Source organism: Gorilla gorilla, chromosome 18 (genome assembly GCF_029281585.2).
Source record: "Gorilla gorilla gorilla isolate KB3781 chromosome 18, NHGRI_mGorGor1-v2.1_pri, whole genome shotgun sequence".
Taxonomy (NCBI): Eukaryota; Metazoa; Chordata; class Mammalia; order Primates; family Hominidae; genus Gorilla; species Gorilla gorilla.
In genome coordinates this window covers 19,706,349-19,730,683 of record NC_073242.2, presented here as the reverse complement: position 1 = coordinate 19,730,683, position 24,335 = coordinate 19,706,349, and the positions used below count along the sequence as shown (strand labels likewise).

At 45.1% G+C, this 24,335-nt stretch overlaps 1 protein-coding gene across 1 annotated transcript in view; it reads left to right on the top strand.

Moving 5' to 3' along the window:
- The first annotated feature begins 14,873 nt into the window (after window positions 1-14,873).
- The window catches only part of GPR139 (G protein-coupled receptor 139), a 42,374-nt gene continuing 32,912 nt past the window's right edge, over window positions 14,874-24,335 (top strand). The window contains exon 1 of the mRNA XM_031002992.3: window positions 14,874-15,274. Coding sequence (XP_030858852.1) covers window positions 15,148-15,274 — 127 coding nt within the window. The 5' untranslated portion in view covers window positions 14,874-15,147. The remainder of the gene's footprint in view (window positions 15,275-24,335) is intronic.

The following is a 24,335-nucleotide window of genomic DNA, read 5'->3' as shown; positions in this document are numbered from 1 at the left end:
CTGTTGGCCAGCTTGGAATGCAGTAGCATGATCTCGGCTCACTGCAACCTCCTGAATTCAAGCGATTCTCCTGCCTCAGCCTCCCGAGTAACTGGGATTACAGGCGTGCACCACCACGCCCAGCTAATTTTTGTATTTTTTCGTAGGTATGAGGTTTCACCATGTTGTCCAGGCTAGTCTCGAACTCCTGACCTCAGGTGATCTGCCCACCTCAGCCTCCCAAAGTACTGGGATTACAGGCGTGAGCCACTGCACCTGGCCTCCAATTATATTTTTTAAACTAGTTTAAAATATATAGTTAAGTTATTATTGATTATAGTCACCTTATTGTGCTATCAAATAGTAGGTCTTATTCATTCTTTCTAAGTTTTTGTACCTATTAACCATTCCACCTCCCCGACAACCCCCCACTACCCTTCCAGCCTCTAGTAACCATCCTTCTACTCTCTATGCCCATGAGCTCAACTGATTTAATTTTTGGCATTTCCTTATCTTTAAAATAGATATGATAACTGCATCCACCCATCTTATTGAGAAGAAATGAGATCATTCAACCAATACATATTGTGTGCATGATTTAATGTAATACTCATAATTTTGCAAAGTTAGGAAATATTGCTGCCATTTTTTATGAATGAGGAAACTAAGGTGTAAAGAGGTTAAACTACTTGCCAAACTCCTTGCAGTTAGTAAGCAAGGGTTCTGAGATTCAAAGCTAACTATGTTTCTTTGAGTTTCAAAGAGTTGGCAAAGAATTAGGCCATTTGGGTCAGGGGCTGGGACAGAGATATGGAAGAATGAATTAAGGACAAATTATAAAGAACTCTTTGTGCTTTGCCAAGAAACATGAGGAACATGTCAGCCAGGGTGAAATTTATTTGACAACTTATTTCTATAACAAACCCATAAAGTAGATACTATTATTAATTCCAGTTTGTAGATATGTAATAGAGTGGAAGAAAAAAAACTAACATTGGTAGGTTGATGCTACAGCATGGTCTAGAGTTGGCAGTAGGTAACAAGAGAAGGTGGGATTGCAAGGTGGGTGAAACTCAACGGACAAAAATGCAGCTAGGTTCTGGGGACAAACCCTCAGAGGCTAGCTATGGGATTGCAAACCTAGGTAGTTTCATTAATGATAACTAGTAGGGCTTGTCTTATGCACACTTGTCACCAAAAATCTATGAGGTGTGACTAGTGGTTGCAGTTCAGTCACCTCCTCATCAACCAACATGGTTACCAACTGACCTCAAGCATTTGAGCAATCAATGCTCTGAAATCGCAGATTCTCTTATTCCAGGAAACAACATGATCTAGTGGCTACAGTAGGAAATTTGGGATCAGACAGGGCTGGCCTAGAATGCTTAGTATCTAGGTGACCTTAAGCATACAACTTCAATACTGGGACCTCAGTATAATGGTTCTGGAGTCAGACTACCCAGGTTTAAATCTTGGGTCTGCCATTTATTAGCTGTGTAACCTAAGGTAAGCTACTTATAAGCTCTCTGAGGCTCTGTCCCCTCATCTGTAACATGCAGAAGGCAGTTTTACCTACCTGTTAGGATGGTGGAAATGAAATGATATAGGTCATACATTCAATGAATCATTACTAAGAACCTTCTATAAGCCAGGCATGTTCTGATGGTGACAAGACAGACAAGGTCTCTGTTGTCATGGACCTCACATTAAAGTAGGAAGAAATAGAGGATAAACAATTATTAAAATCACAAAATAATGTCAAGCAGTGATCAAACTAGAGCTGCTTTGGAGGCAGATGGTGAGGTTTGAGCACAGACCAGCATGATGGTTGAGTAGGGAAAATAGCAAGTGCAAAGGCCCTGAGGAAAAAAAAAACCAGAGTTTATTGTGTGCATGGAGCAAATAAAAGGCCAGTGTGTCTGGACATACTGAACAAAGGGAGGGACAGCCCCGGAGCCAATCTGGGACTAAATCCTGGGAGGCCTTGTCACCCTTGTTGGTATTTTTTATTTTTCTCTACTTCAGAAGGGAAGGCATTGGTGGATGTTTTTCAACAGGACAGTTCTTACCAGACTGTGTATCACAAAACAAGCTCTCCATAATTGATAGCTATTACCTCTAAGATGAGGGCAATGCTTTCTATTATGAAGAGTTGTGAGAAATAAATTATACAATATGTGGAAAGAATAGAAAATGTAGGAAGTCCTCAAAAATGTTACTTCTTTCTCATTTCTGCTCCAACACATTTTGACCTCTAAAGCCACATTTAGACCAGAAAACACAATATAACAGATGGGTGTTGACCTGCATTTTAAACTGAGAACAAATTTCCCATACACCGTCCACAAACCAAATCAGCCCTGGCAGTTGATTAAAAACAAATGTAGTCCCCAATGGAGATGTTGCTACCAGATTTAAACCTCCGGTGGTCCCTCAAAAAGCAGGAAAAAAGAGAAAAGGAAAAAAAAAAGTACATGTTGATTGTGTTCAATGGGCCAAGTTCTGTGTAATACAATAATGCAATGTCTCTCCAAATAGTCAGTAGAGACCATAGAGGAGATTGTTTTTAGGATTCTCAGACCCTATATGAAATAATATTGAAGCAGTTGGTGAAAGAGGTCATCTCTTTCCCGTCATTCTAAAAACATTAAGAGAAAGTCTCAGGGGGGTGCTAGCATGTCTTTAACGCCTCTCTAACACTGTCTAATTCCTCCTTTCAGCAAAGAATGAACCTGCCTCACTCTCAGAGACTTGGCAGGCAACAGCACTAGCTAGAATTTTAATGGCATTGGCTTTTTCTCCCCACAATTTTTTTTTCATACAGGGTTTCGCTGTTGTTGCCCAGATTGGAGTGCAATGGCACGATCTTGGCTCACTGCAACCTCCACCTTGCAGGTTCAAGCGATTGTCCTGCGTCAGCCTCCCAAGTAACTGGGATTACAGGCATGCGCCACCACGCCTGGCTAATTTTGTATTTTTAGTAGAGACAGAGTTTCTCCATGTTGCTCAGGCTAGTCTCCAACTCCCAACCTCAGGTGATCTGCCCGCCTCAGACTCCCAAAGTGCTGGGATTACAGGCGTGAGCCACTGCGCCCAACCTCTCCCATGATTTTTAAAATGGTTTCCTTCTTTATACAGCAAGAGATACTAGTTTGCATATATATGGTAAATTTTAATTTTTAAACAAATGTTAAATATACAATTTTTTTAAATAGAGGGATTTTTACATGAAGCAGTTTAAACAGAGACATCCCATAAATAATAGTACAAGTGACAAAAATCATGCATGTGGTACCAAAATAGCTAAACTTCAGGAACCGTTATTTTTTTTATTCTAATAGCAACCCTAAGAGGTAAATGCCATTTTTATCTCTAGTTTACGGGTAGGAAACACTGACACAGAGACAAGAAGTGACTTGGTCAAGGTCACACGGGCCTCTTAACCCAAGGCTCTAGAGTTTGGAATCTTATGCCGACAAATCATAGTGTTTGTTTCCAGATTTGAAAATATCCAACTTTAAAAATCTTTATGTGCCTCACTTAAGAAGGCTCCAATGACCTGCTGGCTTTAGGAATTTGCTGCCATGTGTATGGTTAACCTTCACCTGCAAACGTTGAGCAAAGCCCTAAAGCCTCTTTGTAAGTCTCGTATAGCTTCTCCCCTGACAATGTTGGTTTCAGAGAGAGGCAGAGTGGTACTATAACCCCACATTGCATTGTAAACTGGTCTCTTAGATCAGTGATACACAGTCCCCAGGAACATAGGGCTGTTAAAGAGAATGAAGCCTTCAGTGCTCAGGTATTAGGGACATTCTGGAACTTTCCTGAGTAGGACAGCTCATTGCTCTGCCTCACTTAGTCTGGCCCAGCCACTGGATTGCCTACCTGCTGGCCTTCCTGGCTATTCTGCTTTTGTCATTGTTGCTGCTTGGCAGAACCAGCCTTATCTGTACATTGATGAGTCATGCTTTCTGTACATTTCAGTGTTTTATCCCCGCAGGGAGGATTCTGGTAAGTACCTTCACTCTCTTCGGTCTTAATTCCTCATGCCGCCCTCTTAGGACTATTTCTGAGGCTCTTAAAGAAAATTGAACTTTTGGGCAGTTGGAGTACAGTGGTTGGAAAAAAAAAAAGTGCTCAGGGATGAGGGGAATGTTCTCATGATTATCTAGTTGGAGAGAATATTCAAACCTTCTCTCTTTTTCTAGCTTGACAACTTTAGTGCCTGGAATGCTCTAAGGTGTAATACACAGAATGTGAGAATTCTTGGCCTCTGATGCTGTACAAATTAAGGGGGAAATGACATCTGATAACTATTTTTTCAAACATGGCTCTGATGTCAACTATAGGTTACTGTTATTATCTCTTTTGGGGCCAATTCTCATGTATGTAATGGTTGGCATTAGACTTTGAGTTATAAAAAGCTGCATTTGCATTCCAGTTTGACACTGTGTATGACCTTAGACTTTTCGCTTCACTTTTTTGGACTCAATTCTCTCACCTGTAAAATGGGGGGATTGAATGGAATCTCTGTGAGTCCCTATTTCTTAAACACTAGGGAATAATGGACACATGGCTGGCTTTCTCTGTGCTGTAAATTTCTCATCTATAAAACAAGCTTATGATGCCAGCCCTGACCACTTCACATCGGTAACAATGAGGATTAAAATTAAATGGTGTACATGGCTATACTTTGTTCAGAGTAAAGTTCTATCAATTGTGACGTATTACTATGGAACAAGGATCACTGGCTGATCAATGCATGTCCTTGGGTTGCTAGCAACAGAAACCTTCTCTGACCTGACTGATGTAAACAAATGGATTTTTTTTTAAGTACCCTTCAAATCTCTACAGACCCTTCTCTGGACAGTCCTTTTCTGTTTTCATTTTATGGATTTTTTAAAATTGTAGTAAGGACATTTAACTTGAGATATATCCTTTAAACAAATTTTTTAGTGTACAATTCAGTATTATTGACTTTGGGTACAATGTTGTACAACATATTCCTAGAACTTATTTATCTTGCATAACTGAAATTGTATGTCTGTTGACTAGCAACTACCCAGTCATTTCCTTCTCCCACTAACCCATGGCAACCACTATTCCACTCTCGGCTTCTATGAGTTTGGATATGTTAGATACCTCATATAAGTGGAATCACGCAATATTCGTCTTTATGTGACTGTCTTTATGTTTCATGTAGCGTGATGTCCTCCAGATTCACCCACACTGTTGCACATGGCAGGATTTCTTTCTTCTTTAAAGCTGAATAATTTTCCACTGTGTGTCTCTACCACATTTTCTTTATCCATTCTTCCACTGCTGGACATTTAGGTTGTTTCTGGGTCTTGGCTATTGTGCATAGCGCTGCAGTGAATGTGGAGTGAGGACATGGAGCTCACAGAGGAAGAGGAAGCCATGGATTTGGAAATGCTCAGGAAGCAAGAACCACAGCAATAGCCCCGGAGCAGATGAGTCCTGTGCGGCCATCCCCACCAAGATGAAGGAAATCCAAACTCTTCTGCTGCCCTTGTCCCTCACTCAAGGTTCTAAGTTCAACATGACAGGCTGTGCCAGGCGCGGTGGCTCACACCTGTAATTCCAGCACTTTGGGAGGCTGATGTGGGCGGATCACCTGAAGTCAGGAGTTCGAGACCAGCCTGAGCAACATGGAGAAACCCTGTCTCTACTAAAAATACAAAATTAGCCAGGCGTGGTGGCACATGCCTGTAATCCCAGATACTTGGGAGGAGGCGGAGGCAGGAGAATCGCTTGAACCCAGGAGGCGGAGGTTGTGGTGAGCTGAGGTTGTACCATTGCACTCCAGCTTGGGCAACAAGAGTGAAACTCCATCTCAAAAAAAAAAAAAAGATAGCCTGTAATTGACCAAGCTCAGGACACCTGCCCATCCACCTCTGACTGCCCTGGGCCAAGGGATCTCTCCCCTTTGGCTTCTGTAATGGGGTGACAGGCACCTGAATATACTCTTTATCCAAAACCACACCCAGTGGGGAAGAATTCCTCCCTAAAGGGAAACCATGATCTGTTAGGAAGGGGAAGAAGATTCTGGGCAGCCCCTACATGCAAAATAACTACTGCCCAGAGACTAGTTAAATGCTAAATAATCACACAAGGTTTTTGTTTGTTTTTCTCTTCATCATTACTGTTTCCCCACCCAATGGGAAGCAGGTAATTTGGTGACACATATTGCTGTGTCTTTTCTTTCCTCTTCTTCTTCCTCTTCTAGTCCCTCTTCTCCGCTTCTCCTTTCTTATTCTCCCTTCTCTTCTCCTTTCTTTCCTCTCTTTTCCCTCCTCTCTTCTCCCGTTCTTACCTTCCCCTTTTTTCTTCCTTCTCCAACCAACTCCTGTTACTTTACGGAGCAAACTGAGTCTTAAGGGGTACACAGAGGCCTCTCACGTCTCTCCGAACCAGAAAGAAAAGACTTTTCCTGATACATCAACATCCTGGTCATCACACTCCTCTTTTATTGTACCATGCATACACACACATACACACACATACATGCACAAGTGTGCACACATATTCATACGTACACATACACATACATGCACATGAACATACACACACACACACACACACACACACATACTCCTAACCCTTGCCTTCCTCTTCCTCTCAGGACCCCATTTCCTTTACTTTGTCTACGATCATTCTTCATATCCTGGTGAAATTTACCCAGGTGCAGCTCGGATTCTTTGTCTTTTCCCCCTCACCGGGCTTTAGGAGGCAGGCAGGCAAGCAATTGTGGAAATATTCCCATCCTGTCTGCAGCTTCCCCTGACCACCTTGAAAAGTCAGTGACAAGCAAAAAAAGGCTCTATCCAAACTCGGTAAGAATTGTCGTGCACCTCAAAGAACTGTTGTGAGTGATTGCTACAAGAGATCCTCAGCTGTTCACCAAGACATCCTCAACAAGAAGCCACACGTGTGGAGTAAAACAAACAGCAGAAAAACACAATGCTATAGTTCTTATTGGAAAGCAAACAAGAGCCCGCCGTCAAAGACAAACTGGTAAAAGCTCTAGCAGAGCAGACCAAGGTCAGTGGAGAGCTGGGAGCATCAGAGGAAAATATCAGGTGCCATTTTGACAGCCTAATCGCAGGGAAGCAATTGTCTTCCGCACCAACTCCAAAGGCTGAGCTTCCAAAGAATTGCAACATCACCAAGAGATGTTAGTTTCAACAATTGCTTGTAATAACATATTTGGCCAAGACACACTGCACAAGACACGTTTTCCTACATTTTATTATGATAATTTTCAAGCAGACATAAAAGTTGAAAAATGTTTCCACTGAAAACCCATCTACCCATGACCTAGATTCTACCACTAACATCTCCTTGTTTTAAGGTATATCTACCCCTCTATCCATTCTTCTTGCTATCCATCAATCCTTTTAATTTTTTTATTTTTTTATTTTATTTTATTTTATTTGAGACAGAGTCTCGCTCTGTAGCCCAGGCTTGAGTGCAGTGGCATAATCTTGGCTCACTGCAACCTCTGCCTCCTGGGTCCCAGTTCAAGCAATTCTCCTGCCACAGCCTCCTGAGTAGCTGGGATTACAGGCACACACCACCATGCCCAGCTAATTTTTGTATTTTTTGTACAGACGGGGTTTCACCATGTTGGCCAGGCTGGTCTTGAACTCCTGACCTCATGATCCACCTGCCTCGGCCTCCCAAAGTGCTGGAATTACAGACGTGAGCCACCGCTCCTGGCCAATTTTTTGTTGCATTTTAAAGTGGCAGGCATTAGTACCCTTCAACCCAAAACTTCAGCATGAACTAGAGTTTTATTTGTTTACAGTTCACACAGAAGATATTTTTGACCCCCAGAAATAAAACACATGGGTTGGGGGACAGAGCAAGGGATCTACAGGTAAAGCAAGGAGGATTTTTAGGACAGTGAAACTACTCTGGATGATACTATAATGGTGGGTACATGTTATTACACATTTGTCCAAACCCATAGAATGTACAACACCGAAAACTCTAACGCTAATATGAACTGTGGACTTTAGGTGATAGTGATGTGTTCACATAGGCTCACCAGTTGTAACAAATGGACTGCTCTTGTGCAGGATGTTGATAATAGGGGAGGCTATACCTGTGTGGGGATGGAAGGCATTTGGAAAATCTCTGTACCTTCAATTCAATGTTGCTGTAAATCTAAAACATCTTTAAAAACCAAAATCTATTTAATTTTTTAGAATAAAACATACAGTGTAAATCTAACAGGACCAGCAAACTGGTATCCCTTGGGCTGAATTCAGCTCACAAACATGCAGCCTAGCCATCATTTACTTCCATTCCTCCCGTTATGGAATCCCAACTTTTCTTTGAATAAATGGTCCACCTCCTCTCATAGTCGTCAGTGTGGTTTGGAAAGAACTTACCCGTTCTCTTGGCTTTGTCACTGGACACATGAGACATATGTTGCAATCAGTATATATATATATATATATATATATATATATGTATGTATGTATTTTTTTTGTTGTTGGCTATAGAAATCTAACTCAAACTTGTGAGTTTAATTGAGATGAGCCCCTCACCCAGGTTGGTTCATCAGGGGTCTTTCCCAGGGCTTTTGTTCCAGTTCTCTTTTAGCTCTGGTTATTAATCTGATAGGATAAATCTAGGGATGATGGTGTTCATCTTTTTATTATATTGTAAAAACCTGCTTAAGAATGCAGCTAATCGAGGCAAAGCAGAAGCCATTGATGGAAAAAGCCAGGTATGCATTTGCACCTGGATCAGCCAGGCCTGCAGGTAGGCAAACTTCTATACTTTTCAGTTTTAAGAGCCGATACATTCCTTTTTAAAAATTAAACTAGTTTAAGTTTTTCTTCATCAATTTCAATAAAAAGAGTCCTGGGGAACACACAGTAACTAAGGGAGCTGAGCTGGGATTCAAACCCAGGTCTGGATGTAAGCCTCAACAGTTGACAGTTATACTGCTTGCACTGCAATTAGGTTCTGCATTGAACATTCCAGGATGAAGGACACTTCCCTTGCCAGGAGGTGATCTAAATGCAGGAAGGGCAGATAACAGATAACCTGTGAGTGCCAACACAATGTGGTAAGAGATGCTTCAGGAGAAAGACTGTCCACGTGGGAGGTAAACGGGGATGTGCAGGTCAGGAAAGATTTTGAGGTCAAAGTTATCCTTTAAAGGAGTCCTGAAAAGCAGGGAGAAACCAGAGGGCAAGCTACAGTCTGTAGGAAGTGGGAGGACAGAGGATTCAGCCAAGTGGACCCAGGGTGCTACAAGCCCCATTTCATCAGCCCTTCCATCTAGAACAACCTTAATCATAATCACTGTGCGTTTGCCTTTCACTTCCTACCAGTCTGTCTGTCTATTCATCTATCTCCGTCTCTCTGTGTCTCTCTCCACATCTCTGTCTCTCCCTCTCTCTCTAGCTGACTCTTCACTCTCTTTTGCTCCTAACTCCCTTTCTCACTTTGCCTTTCCCTCTCCCTCTTTCTTTGCACACACACTCTCCTAACTTCTGGAATGCAGCCCACTCCATCATTAATACCACCCTAGTCCAAGCCACTATCATTTCTCACATATCCAACATGACAACCTCGAAACTCGTCTACCCACTTCTATTCTTGCCTCTTTTCCATCAATTCTCCACCTCCCTGACATAGTAAGTATTTGAAAATGCAAATATAATCACAGCACTCCCCTGCTTAAAACCATGGATAAAGACCTAACTTCTCCCTGTAGCCTACAAGACCCCACTCACTGCCTAACTGCATGGATCTGCTTGTACTGCACCTACACACACACACACACACACACACACACACACAGTCCCTGGTCTCCCACCTCCTCAAAGAGTTCTTCTCACTCCCACCCCAGGGCCTTTGCACTGCCTCTTTCTTCCACCTGGGATGCTCCCCTCACCCCTAGACCAACATCCCTTCACTACTTATCCTTCATCTCTTAATCCTTACTTATCCTTCACATCTCAGCTCAAATATCACTTCCTCAGAGAAGCCTTCTCTGACCGCCAGACTACATAGAATTTTCCTTGACTCCTTGGTGCATGCTGGCTCATTCCTTTCACTTTTTTTTTATAGCCCATATCCAAGCCCCAACCACAGTTGGCTTGAGTGTGCCATTGTCATACAGAACCAATCAAGTGGATCAGCCCCTTGAGCAAATTATCCATGGGGGTGTGTGTGTGTGTATGAATTGATTCATGCCTATATCTTGCACTTGACTTAAAGATCCAGGAAAGCAGAGACCATGTCAACTTTTAAAAACAATTGTATACCCAGAATTCCATACAGTGACTAGCATACGCATATCTAGTTTGTTACAGTCCCCACTACTCCCTATTGCCTTCCGAACTCTGAGTAAAGTGTTAGTTGCAATTTAAGTTATGTTTATGTTGTTGTTTATCTTAAAGAATTATCCCTTCATACTGCCGCCTCTATCAAAGGGTGGAGAAACAGAATCTAGACGAAGAGGACCAAGAGTTTCCAGGAAAAATGGGAGACAGCATATTTCCTATGAAAGTGAAGAATGTGGCCGGGCACAGTGGCTCACGCCTGTAATCCCAGCACTTTGGGAGGCCGAGGCAGGTGGATCACTTGAGATCAGGAGTTTGAGACCATCCTGACCAATATGGTGAAACCCCATCTCTACTAAAAATGCAAAAACTAGCCAGGCATGGTAGCAGGTGACTATAATCCCAGCTACTTGGGAGGCTGAGGCAGGAGAATCTCTTGAACCCAGGAAGCAGAGGTTGCAGTGCACTCCAGCCTGGGTGACAAGAGCAAGACTCTGTCTCAAAAAAAAAAAAAAAAAAAAAAAGCCGAGGCAGGAGGGTCACGAGGTCAGGAGATCAAGACCATCCTGGCTAACACAGTGAAACCCCGTCTCTACTAAAAATACAAAAAAAAAATTAGCCGGGCGTGGTGGCAGAGGCCTGTAGTCCCAGCTACTTGGGAGGCTGAGGCAGGAGAATGGCGTGAACCCGGGAGGCGGAGTTTGCAGTGAGCCAAGATCATGCCACTGCACTACAGCCTGGGCAACAGAGCAAGACTCTGACTCAAAAAAAAAAAAAAAAAGAAAAAGAAAAAGACAATGAAGAATATTTATTACCTGCCCAGGCTCACAGGCATTCAAGTGTGAAACTCCTCCTCTAAAATTCTGTATATATTTCTATTATATTTATTTATTAACTAATCTAAGATTTACTTCTGGACACCTACCTGGCACTGCTCTTGGCACTAAGGATACAGTGAAGGATAAGACAGATGAAGATCCTGCCTTCATGTAACAAAGAGCCTACATGACAGTGTGTGATGTTTCCTATCACTTACCTATCCTTCCACTAGTCTGAGCTCCTGATGGTTTCAGCACACGCTCTGGAGCCAACTGCCTTGGATTCTATTCCAACCAGGTGTTCTTGGGCAAATTACTAAACTTCTCTCTGCCTTGGTTTTCTCACCTGTGAGATGGGGCTAATAATTATACCTTCCTTCCATTGTGATAATGAAGATGCAATGAGTTAAGTCGTGGCTGTCTCTTAACAAACCCTCAGTAAATGTTAACTCTTATCACTCACCTGTGTCTCCTAAGCAGGACTGACCTCATGGATGTGTGATCTATGTAGTCACTCAAGGTCCTGTGCTTGAAAGGGCTCCATGCTTGGTTTAATGCTCTACTCTTGGTGTCTTGAAATTCTTAATAATTTTTGAACAAGAGACCTCGCATTTTTATTTTGCACTGGGCCTTGCAAATTATGTGGCTGCTCCTGACCAGCATATGTTACGTGTCCAGTAACATTCTGTTGAAAGAACGAATAAATGAATGAATTCAGCCAACCACTGTTGTTGAACTGAGTCTGCCATTGTCATACAGAACCAATCAAGTGGATCAGCCCCTTAAGCAAAATTAAACAGACTTTTGTTGTTAACTCATCCTGCTCATTCCCTGGGACCCAGGAACACTCAAAGCTTGACCTAAGTCTTTAAAGAGCTTCTCATCCAGGCCAGGTGCATTGGCTTATGACCATAATCCCAGCACTTTGAGAGGGTGAGGCAGGAGTTTGAGACAAGTCCACGCAACATAGTGAGACCCATCTCTTCAAAAAAAAAAAAAAAAAAAATCTTCTCATCCAAACTATCCATTTTCCAGGAAACTTGGACCTTGACAAACTGCCAGTGTTCCTGACGGAGCCGGCAGAGGACCTAATCCAATTCCCCATTCTCCAGAACTGCAGTCTGCACCATTCACACCACACCCCTCTTTTTCTCCCAGCTCAGCATTCCTGGGACAAAGGCATACCTGATTTCTTTCATCCCCATTTTACGTGGAGAAATAAAGGTTCAGACACAATAAAGTCTGTCAAGATTTCCCATGCAGTCCAGTCCCTCTGCCTAGCCAAGTTTGTAGTTCTGTGAATTCAAACCACTCAAATCATTTTTGGAGTGACTAGTCATACGTGATCATTATATACTAAATCCCCCTAACCCCAACAGCATTCTGAGACCCTGGCCTGCAAAGACAAGCAAAGATAAACTCATCTCCTTGCAGGCCCTGGGTGCTGAGTCCGTTCATTGTTTCGATGTCTATTGAGAGTCTGCAGCATGCAGGCACCGTGTGAAGCGGAGACGCAACCAGGAACAACACAGACAAAAGGCCCTGCCTTTCTAAGAGAGAGTAAAGTAAATAAATACAACGTGTATGGTCTGCTGATGGCGCTATACACTATGTAGAAAAATTAAGCAGGGAGGGACAGAGGATGTGAATACTTTGAGGTGGGAGAGGAATAGAGATTTCAATAGGGAGGGGAGTAGAGATTTCAATGTAAATAGGATTATAAGGGAAAGCTTCAAAGAGAAAAGGACGGATAAGCAAAGACCCTAAGAAGGTGAGGAAACAGCTTCCTGTAGCTGTGCAGAGGAAGAACATTCCAGGCAAAGGGAATGGCCAGTGCAAAAGCCCAGAAGCCTTATCCATCATTCCCAATGCAGAGGGCATCTTTGAAGAGACTAGGAGGGCTTTGTCAGATCACATACATTTCCCCCCATCCCTGGCTATCCCCAACTTCTCATCTCAGTCTAGCTGCCTGCAGACCAATCCAATCTATAGGTTTTTGAACAATTATTTATTGAGCTTCTACAATGGCCAGCCACTGCTTTATTCATCAATGCAGCGGTGTTCTTGTTTTCTTTGTGTTTGCAGTAGTCATATTTAATCGAGAGAGGTCATAATAAAATTTCAGTATCTAGTGGGGCTTGAAATCTCAGACCTGGCCTCACTGGGCTGGGTCCATGTGACTCTAATCTGCCCTTTTGTGGGGCCACGTGCCTCCTTGCTTACCACAGACCCAGCTAGATCCAGTAGATGCTCCCCTTATGCAGACTGCCTGACTCTGTATGCTTTGGAGATTTCCACTCTGCCCTAGAGTGTCCCCCCATCCCTGCCTGGGGTAACCTCTAACAAAGACAAGAACTGGATACATGCTCTTTGCTGGTCTTGAGGGCTAGGGGTCTGCTCCACGTTGGGAGACCTGGAAGAGGCTGGGGAAAGCTCAGCCAGTTCCTTCTCTCCAGGAATGGATGTGATATAGGGGTGAGGGGCGTTGGGAAGCAGCAGGGGTGGCGGGTTTGAGGGCGGGGGGTCTTAGGCTTCTCAGACCCATCACAGCTCTTTGCATAGGCAGCTGCTACAGTCTGCTCCTGGGGATGCCTGGCCTGGGTATTCCTGCAGAATCTTTAACTCTCTCACACTCACTGTCTTGAGCCCCAGACAGACACTATGTCTCTCTCTCTCTCTCTCTCTCTCTCTCTCTCTCTCTCTCTCTCTCTCTCTCTTTCTCTTTCTCTCCTCTCTTTCTCCTCAAGTCTGTGGTGGCCACACCCAGAACCCTCCACCTGCCTGCCCTGAGGAGAAAGGACCACCCACCCACACGTTGCTTGGATCCCACCTGCTTTACAAATGCTACCCTTCACACAACCTTCAAGCACTCTCGACAAGCCCCCATGACTCCCGCGTGCGTTTTCGTATGTTTGGAGCGCCCTGTGAGTGTGGTCTTGTGCATGGTGATGAGGATGCCTGCGTGTTTTCAAGGGTCTGGGTGTGGGATGGGAGGGCATCCGCGTGCCTGAGTGAGCGTGTGAGTACACCGCATGCCTGGGTATTGTGTGTCTTTGTGTGAGCGTGGGCGAGTGCGTGTTTGAGTGTCTGCAACATCCTTATTCCTGACTGAAGGGCGGCATGCAGGAGGGGCTTCTCTTAGCCAGTCTGTATCCTCTTCAAACGCACTCCAGTTAGGGGACAGTTCACCGGCGGCCACCCCCAGAGTCGCCACACACACGCACAGGGAGGCACGCACCCCTCTTTCCAGAGCCGGCAAGCTCAGCTTCCCTTGTCGAGGAAAACCGACAACGCTTTAGCATCCTCGCTGCTCCAACAGCCCCACCCCTTCCCCCGTTCTTTGCCCTAGGTATAGAATCCTCTATCTGGAGATGGACTGGAAGCATTGGAGAGGGGCAAGAGAGGTGGCTGCGAGGAGAGTGGAGAAAGGCAAACTGAGGACACGCTGGAGGAGTGAGGAGCCGCTGCGGGAGAGGCAGATCCTACCCACACCACGCCCCTCCCTCGGGGTTGGAGATTGGGGGTAGCCTATTTTCCACTCCGGTCTTCCTTCGGGGTTCCCAGGTCTAACTGCATCTTCTCCCCTGAAAGTGGAGCCAAGCGAGGCGGCTGGGACCCCCTCCTCTTCCGGATCCCTCCCACCCCACACACACTCCGCTTCCAGGCAGCCGCTGATTGGCTGCGGGGAGCGGCGTCCCAGCCCCCCGGCTTTGAGGCGGGAGTGGAGCGGGTCCGAGGTGGGAGGCGCACAGACGGGCTCCGGGAGCCCCTCCCGAGGCCCCGCGCAGCGCGCCCCGCACCCTGCGCCCCGCGTCCTGCGGGAGGGCTGAGCCAAGACTCCAGGCGGGCAGGTGCGGAGCGAGCAGAGGGGATCACGGCCAAGGGTAGGAGCCAGTCCTGCGGGGAGAGAGGCGCTGCTGCTCCAGCTGCTGCTGCCTCCGCCGCCGCCACCACCGAGCCGGCGACCAGAGTCGGGCTGGCAGGCCGGGCGCGAAGCGGCAAGGGGAGCGAGGGGCGCGCTCATGGAGCACACGCACGCCCACCTCGCAGCCAACAGCTCGCTGTCTTGGTGGTCCCCCGGCTCGGCCTGCGGCTTGGGTTTCGTGCCCGTGGTCTACTACAGCCTCTTGCTGTGCCTCGGTTTACCAGGTGAGGGGCGTGGGGGAGAGGGAGGGAAGCCAGGAACCCCAAGTGCCGGGCAACCCTACCCAGAATCCCCCGTCCTCCCCCGTGCGTTCCCTGGCGCCCCCTCGGAAAAAGTTTAAGCTTTAAGGGCAACTATGGATATTTCCACACATGGGGAAAAGAAGTTGCTGTGCCCTAGCTGGGGACCGTGTGTGTGTGTGTGCGCGCGCGCGAGCGTGTGTGTGTGTGTGTGTGTGTGTGTGTGTGTGTGTGTGTGTGTGTGATGACTGTGACGGCGAGCGATGGGCTGGGCATGTGAGCATGGATTCGAAGGTGCATTTGTGCGCGCGTCTGGAGGGGGCGGCTTTCATGGGGTGGGGGCATAGAGGTCTTTGTGTGTGTTTGACTTGACTGCATGTTCTGGACAGAAGGCTTCGTGGAGGCTTCCCTTCTCCCGTGGCCCCTGCACGTCCACCCCACTTGGGGCACCTCTGCCCCTCTGCGTGTCCCCGCCTGACACGAGGTGAAGCTGGAGACCCTGACATTGAGCACTCTCTTGCTCGGGGGGCACTGGAATGGAGAAAGAATGCCTAGCAAGAAAAGGGTCTCCCAGCTGGCTAAGGAGAATCAGGGGTTGGCTCTGGGACCATGCCCTGGCCAGGGCAAGGGTGCAGAGACACACAGGGCAGCCTGCGGTGGCTGCCACCTCAGGGGGTCACAGTCTCCTTGAGGACATGCCTGGCCCCCCGGCTTGGCCTCCAGGTCTACCCACCCTGGGCAGCTCACGGCTGCTGTGGATGTCTGGCTGGTCCCACATCTTAATGTCCTTTCCAAAGTGTGGCTGAGACTTGTCCTGAATTCCTGAAGAGAGCTGAGCTGCCGAGAAGGAGGGAGTGCTTGCCTGGGCTGTGTGCGAGAGAAAGCGAGAGAGAGAGAAAGCTTTTTTCCTGGGGCTCCAGCTTTGGGTGGACCCTCCTTGCAGGCAGTCTCGGTGACAAATAGATTCCTAAAGATTACTTGCATGCAGAGAGGAGAGAGGGACTGAAAGAAGCAGAGAGAAAGAGAGAAAAAAAAATCCAGTGCACAGCCTGAAATCTTAGCATCATCTACCTAGTCATCTCTTAGTCTGCGAACCTTAGCATCTTGCGATCCTGGGAACTTGGGAGCTGGATTTCTGAGAGCCTGGCTGAGATTTCCTTTCCCAAACATTCAACGTGGCAGTCAGGGCCCCTGATGAGATTGTTTCAATAAATCCCCCCTCCCAAATTTGGCAGGCATGAGAAAGCGCAAGTTTACTAATGTGTGAGCCTCTCTCCCCAAGCCAGTGATGAGGCTTTTATTCCTAACTAATCGCCACGGCTGCCCTAGGAGAGCAGCTCAGCCACGGACTTGCCCTGCCGGGGTGGCAGCACATGTCCTGTAATTACCTTGAGCTGGGATTGATTTTAGTCCAGGATCCACCTCCCCCCTTCAGCCCTTTGGAGCTTCTCTCCCCAGAGCACTGTTTTGGGAAATGAGTTTTTGAGAAGGTTGGTTATTTGATGATGCTTGCTGAACTGGAAAAGTGTCAGAACCTCTTTCCCCCTCAGCCTTCCCATCAGAATGTCCCCCCAACAATCCACCCACCCTTGCACCTCCTCTACTGAGTGAGGTAGCCACTCACTCACTCACTATCCCAGGCTTTTCTAATGAAACCATTTAAGGGACAGAGACAAAGACAAGCAGAGGTTGACCCTTCAAGAGTTCAAAGCAGGGACAAGAGGATGGAGAAAATGAGGAAAAATTAGGCCTTCAAAGACCTCAAGGTGGAAGCCAAGGTACCTCGCACCTTCACATCCCAACTCCTATGCCAGCTAGGGCCTTCCTGACACACAGCATTGACATCTACTGTATGCCAGGCACTATGCTAGCCACAGGCTTAGCCCAGAGTTTGGGAACTTAAAAGGATGAAGCTAGGATTAGGATTTAGCTGTTGTTGATGTCTTCATACCCTCAACTAATAGTTTTGGCCACTATGGTATGCCAAGTATTAACTGGGTGTCAAAAGGACACAAAGACTCCTAGGATGCAGTCTCTGAGTTCCAGGAGCTCCCAAATGCAAGCGCATGATTCCAAAGACAGCAGATGGATGCGTAAGGACCAAGCAACCTAAAGAAGAATGACTGGGGAGGCCAGGCTTATCCAAAAGTCTTGGTCTGCTAGCAGTTTTGTTAACAGCCCACAAGGCTGGTTCAAAGGTGAATTCTTTAAGTCATTCTCTTAAAACCATAAGGGGAGACAAGCATGTCCTGGCAATGAAGAGTGAATGTTAATCCAGGTTCTGCTGGGGTGAGGTTGCAAGCTTTTCATGTCTCTGTGCCTCAGTTTCCACAACAGTAAAATGGGAATTATGAGGGTAGCTATCCCCTGGAGTGGTGTTGAGAAGTAAGGATGTTGCTGCAGATGATGGCACAAGCAAAACCCTCGCCTTGGTGCCTGACATTCATTGATTGACACTGCACTGCTGCGGTCATAGATATCATGAAGCCGATCAAGTTGTAAGGAGGGGGGTCTGCTTGCTCAGCCCCACCAGTGACCAGAGGAGGGACTGAGATACACAGAAGAAAGCATTCAGGTCAGCATGTAACTCCGCGTGTTGAGCTCACCACAATGGTCCCTTCCCCAGCCACCAGCCTTCCCCATCACCTCCCTTCCCCAGCCAGCAGCAATTAGCAAACTCTCATTACTCCACCACTGACTGGGAGACGCAGCTTTGCTGGGTGTGGAGTAACAGACCACAGCTCTTGCTCATATTGTTGAAAACTGAGATTTTAATTGAATCACTCTTCCTGGCAGTGGACTCACCCCAAGTTTCCAAAATTCTCGCAGTAGTTGTTGGAGACATGGGTGGGAACCGAGGGATGGATGGGGAGCGCCTGAATGTTTAGCAACAGCAGAGCTAGTATCACAGGAAAGTGGTGGATGTCTCTGACTACCTTCGGTCTCTAGGTTGGGAGGAAGAGCTAGGGGATTGCCCCAGACAGTCTAATTTTTAACTGGTTGGTGTAGGATCGAAGGAATTCTAATGTGAAATATGGGTACAGCTTTGCCACTTAAGAACTCTTCACCTCTCTTCATCATAATTTTCCCCATCTGCAAAATGGGGGCAACAGTAGTACCTCTTACCCACACAGGTGGTATATATGAAATAAGATCATCTACGTAAAAATGGCTTAGCACAGTGCCTTGTCCAAGAAAAGCACTTATTCCTCACTCAGTGCCTTCTCCACACTGGATCTCTGTCACCTGTATTATTACACTTAATCCCTGCCACACCTCTGCGACCTATACCTGTCTTTGAACTCATTTTACAATGAACAAACTGAGACTCAGAAAAACGAAGCATCTTATCTACTGTCGCACAGTCAAGCCAGCATGCAAACATGCTGCCTTATTAAACAGTGCAATAAGGCAAACAGTGCAATTTTGTTGTATGGCTTCACCTTCATTAATGCCAGGCAGTTGTTTGAACTAACCTCTGTCCCTCCTTTCTGTGCTCTGTGGAGAAAATCGGTGTCCCACCTGTTCCTAAAACTCCATCTCTTTCCCCCTTTCCTCCTCCTTTTTAAGTAAGCAAGATGTTTCTCACTTCTCGAGACACACAAAATAAGCCAGCAGAGCCAAAAAGCAAGGATTTGGGACACTCATTGGACCAACTGGAATGAGACAGTACAAAAGAGACAGCAATGCAGGAGAAAATGATGAACTTGAGCCCCTGGGGGAAGACAGTGAGAGGGAGGATGGGTGGGCCAGCTTGATAAGGAAGGAGCAGTGTGAAATTAAACTGAGATTTGAGAGATTTAAAAAAAATTACCTTCTAAAGAGTGCCGTGGATGTGCAGAAAGACAAGGTGAGGAAAGAGATGATAGCTTGAAACTGCATGCCGCCCGGCAGAAGGGTGCATTTCCACCACTGCCAAGTGAGGATGATAACATCTGTAACATCTGCCTTTGAGAGTTGGTGCAAGATGAAGGCAGATGATGAGTCTGTAGCCTGGCAGATAGTAAATAAGCCTGACGCATGGTAGTTACCATTGTTGTCAACTAGAAGTAGAAAACTGGTGATCTGTCAGCTGGACTGAGGCCTGCAGATATGTTTTCTTTACCTTGTAAACATCTTTAATGAGAGAAAATGGAATAAACAGGTTAAAAGGACACACTCTGGAGCTGGACCTCTGGGGTCTGAGTCCTGGCTGTGCTGCTTACAAGTTATATGACCTTGGGCAAGTGACTTTAACCAGTCTGTGCCTCAGTTTCTCCAACTTTAAACTGGGGGTGATTATAAGAATAGTCTATAGTTCATAGGGTTGCTGTGAAGATTAAATGGGCTAAGCACTGAGCACAATGCCTGGAATATGGTAAGCACTCTATAAGTTATTTTTTCATCATTTAAAAATTAGGAAAAAAATCCCAACTCACTTTGTGACGCCAGCTTTATCAAAACCGGACAAAGACATTACAAAAAAAGAAAACTACAACCCAATGTTCCTCATGAACATAGACACAAAAATCATCAACAAAATATTAGCAAATCTAATCCAGCAATATATAAGAGGAATAACATGTCAGAATCAACTTGAGTTTATCCCAGGAATACAACACTGGTTCGACATGTGAAAATCACTCAGTATAACTCATCATATTAACAAACTAAAAAAAAAATTTTTTTAAGGCACATGATCCAACTCAATAGATGCAGAAAAAGCACTTGACAAAATTTAACATCGATTTGTGATAAAAACTCATCAAACTAGGAAAAGAAAAATAACTTCTTTAACTTGATAAAGGGCATCTATAAATAACTTACATCTTACAACACATTTAATTGATGAAAAAACTGAATGCTTTTTCCCTAAGATCTAGAACAAGGCAAGGATGACTGCTCTCACTACTCCTATTAAACATCATACTGGAAGAAGTCCTAGCCAGTGCAATAAGGCAAGAAAAAGAAATAAAATTTATACAGAAAGGAAGGAATTCAGTAGTTTCGGTTCACAGATGATACAATGGCCTTCCTACAAAATCACAAAGACTCCACACCAAAAAAACTCCTAAGAACTAATAAATGAGTTCAGCGTGTTTGCAGGATACATGGTTAGTATGTAAAAACCTATTGTATTTTTATATACTACCAGTGAATAATTTGAAATTAAAAATTGGAAATTTTAAAAAGATTTCCAAGTTCCCTTAAAAACACCAGAAGAATTCACATTAGATTCACATGCCCAGAAGACAGCAATTTTCTGGAGCTGAGGAATAGCTGCTTGCTTTATTTTATTTTTCCTTTCTTCTTTTTTTTTTTTCATTAAATAGATAATGATATTCATGTGACTCAAAGCCTAAAAATATAAAAAGGCACACACTGGAAAGTCTCCCTTCCATCACTTTCTCCTGTTCACCACTTCTCAAACCCACCATCACAGAGGTAACCACTGTTATCAGTATTTTAGTTTCTTATGTATTCTTTCAGGGTATCTTCATGCATATCCGAGAAAATATCAATTATGGATTTCAACTCTCCCTTTTTTTTCACTGTCCCCAAAATGAGCACATTATACACACTGTCCCACATTTACTGTTTTTCCACTTAATATATTAATCATCCATGATGGCTTTCTCATTCTTTTATACAGCTGTATTGCATTCTACTGTGTATTTGAATCATAGTTTCTTGGTTGACTGCCCCTTTCAAAAGCACATAGGCCATAGGCACTCCAATGCTTTTTTTTTTTTTTTTTTTTTTTTTTTTGAGATGGAGTTTTGCTCTAGTTGCCCAGGCTGGAGTGCAATGGTGCAATCTCAGCTCACCGCAACCTCTGCCTCCTGGATTCAAGTGATTCTTCTTCCTCAACCTCCCAAGTAGCTGGGATTACAGGCATGCACCACCACGCCTGGCTAATTTTGTATTTTTGGTAGAGACGGGGTTTCTCCACATTGGTCAGGCTGCTCTCAAACTCCCGACCTCAGCTGATCCACCCGCCTCAGCCTCCCAAAGTGCTGGGATTACAGGCAAGAGCCACTGTGCCCGGCCAGCACTCCAATTCTGAATAGTCCCTAATGGCGTGCCTAATTGACCTTTGTATACTGCATGACTCATCCTTAGGCACATTTGACCATAGGACTCCTGTTATAGCAGTGAGAAAAAGAGCACTTCATCATTCCAGGTTTGCTCTGGCAATAACTCACTGTGTGACCTTGGCCGAGTTATTATTAATGGGTCTCTCAAAGGCCCAGGAGAGCCAGGTTCTGCTGTGTTGCTGTAGTTGGAGACATGGCCCCATGGACAGGACATGAGCATAGACCGATGATGTAGCTATGCTGGAGGCTGCCTGGGCTGGCTTTGGGCTGGGATCCAGTACAGCATTTTTGTAGTTTTCGCTCCTGCTTAGTTTCTGTAACGATCATGTTAGTTTTGCTTTGTGAGGTTGAGTGTAAAATACATTGCTTTGGAACTGGATGTGGATTTAAATTTTGTATCTAAACCATGTTTGCTGTGTGATCGCAGGTATAACACTTCACCTCTCTGAGCCCCGGTTTTCCCATCTGCAAGAAAGTGGGCAGTTGAGTTTAGCAGTTAAGCCCAGTGGTCTCTGAAGTCAAACTGACTGGGTTTGAATCCTGTGCCCCTGACTGCTAATCTGTGACCGTGGGCAAATTTCTCACCTTCTCTGAGCCTCAGTTTCTTCAGCTGTGAGATGGAATAACAATACTTCTCTCATTGGGCTGTTTTGAGGATTAAATGAAATTACAAGAATGCTTAGCACTATTCTCGGCACGTGTTCACTCTCACACATACAGTAAGAGTTCAATAAATGCTATTAACCTTCTGTGCCCTGGATTGGTTGCTGTGACGATTAGAAATAAAATATGCAAAGGCTTCTCACAGTGCCTCGCACATTGTAGGAGCTCGGCAAATAGTAACTCGCATTGTTTTATTGTCTAACATTTCCACGTGCTCAAGCCTTATAAATGGCCTGTAGCCACACATCACTCTGTGCATAGGTCTTTTCCATGAATCCACAATTTCACTCAAAGTGGAAATGAAACAACATGCCCTGGCAAACTACAAGAGAATGATCCAATGGATTAAGCAATCAATTCCATCATAAGCCTAGGGAATTTGTCCCCCTAAAAGAGTTGCCTGTGATTCAGTGAAACTCCTAGAAATAATATCAGTGCAGAACATGAAATGGCCTTCAGCTACAGCTGGCAGAGACCGACAAACACCACCAGCAAGGTTGTCCTGGATAATGCAGTTAGAATCATGAACAGAAAGGGTCCTGCCACTGAACCTCCGTGTGGATCTGAAACATATTGGCAAATGGTGATAGCCAATGCCAGCCCTGCAGAGGGCACCATGAAATGACAGTGGCCAGGTGTCTTGAATTCAAATATTTAAACGGAGCAGTCAGATAATGTAAATGAACAAAGTAGTCTAGTTTTTAAGAAATGCTTCACTTACCCAAAGAATCATGCTTCTCTGCTGTTTTTCTGAAAGGCTGTGGCTCTCCTCATCTCTATTTTTTCTCAGTTATAGAGACAGATGTACAAAACAAACTATTTCTCTCAATAATTGCTAACACACTTATAGTGCTTACTATGTACTAAGCATTCTTCAAAACACTTCAAACGCATTAACTTATTTAACTTTTTTTTTTTTTTTTTGAGATAGTCTCACTGTGTCGCCCATGCTGGAGTGTGGAGTGCAGTGGCGCGATTTCAGCTCACTGCAAGCTCCATCTCCCAGGTTCAAGCGATTCTTCTGCCTCAGCCTCCCGGGCAGCTGGAATTACAGCCATGCACCACCATGCCCTGCTCATTTTTTTGTGTTTTTAGTAGAGATGGGGTTTCACCATTTTGGCCAGGCTGTTCGCAAACTCCTGGCCTCAAATGATCCACCCATCTCAGCTTCCCAAAGTGCTGGGATTACAGGTGTGAGCCACTGCGCCTGGCCTCATTTAACTTATGATTCTTTGATGATTCTTTGAGGCATGTATTATACCCATTTTTCAGGTGAGAACTTTGAGACACTTCCCCAAGGTCACAGAGTGAAGAAATGACAGGGCAGTATTCAGTACTGCTTCTCAGCTTTCATGTAAGAAAACAGCAGCAAACGCTCCTCAATGATAACCAACATTCAGACCAGGTCGAGAGAAGTGGGAGTGACCACAACAGGAAAGATAGGGACTGAGGGAGCTACAAAGTGCCACTGCCACTCAGCTTTCCAGCCGGTGGTTCAGTGTTGCCAAATTGTTCAAAAAATCTAGAAATCCAGATTTTTATGTGAAATGTCCGTTGTTTCACATGTTGGCAACTAATTCAAAAATTTCAAAAACACTATGTGAGCCAGCACTTTGTGAGCCAAACCAAACATATCTGCAGGCTTGATATGGCCCAGCACGCTGCCAATTCACAAACTCAGGGGTTGGGAAAGCTGCAACAAGCACCAAAAAACACCAATGGGGTCACAGCAAGTGGAGAAAAAAAAAGAAGAAGAATCTAGAGGGAGGATCGAGGAAAAACAGGGATGGAGACGCAGAGAAATATGTGGCTAAAGTGGAAAAGCATGCCAACCCATGAAACCAGGGATTTGGGATAAGCTGGAATAAAGAGCTCCAAAAAATACCACACATTGCATGCTAACAACATCTTGAAACACAAATCCACCATTTTGTTTTGGAACAGGAAGTGTCCTTAGAACCTGCCAGCATGGTAAATCAGGATGTAGGCTCTGTAGTCCCCAGACCTGGGTTCAAATTCCAGCCTCGTTGTTTCCTGTTAATGGGGCTCTGGCAAGTGGCTTCACCCTTTCTGAGCCTCAGTGTTCCCATCTGCAGAATGGGTATAAGAATCCCTTTTTCACAGGGTTCATGGTGTAGCTGAAATGAGATAATTCAGGGTTGGATAATTCAGGGTTGCCTGGGGCACAGTGTCTGGTACTAGCCATTACTATGTGCTAAGAATGCTTCAAAACACTTCAAATGCATTAACTTGTTTAACTTTTGTTGTTGTTGTTTGAGGCAGAGTCCCAGTGTGTCGCCCAGGCT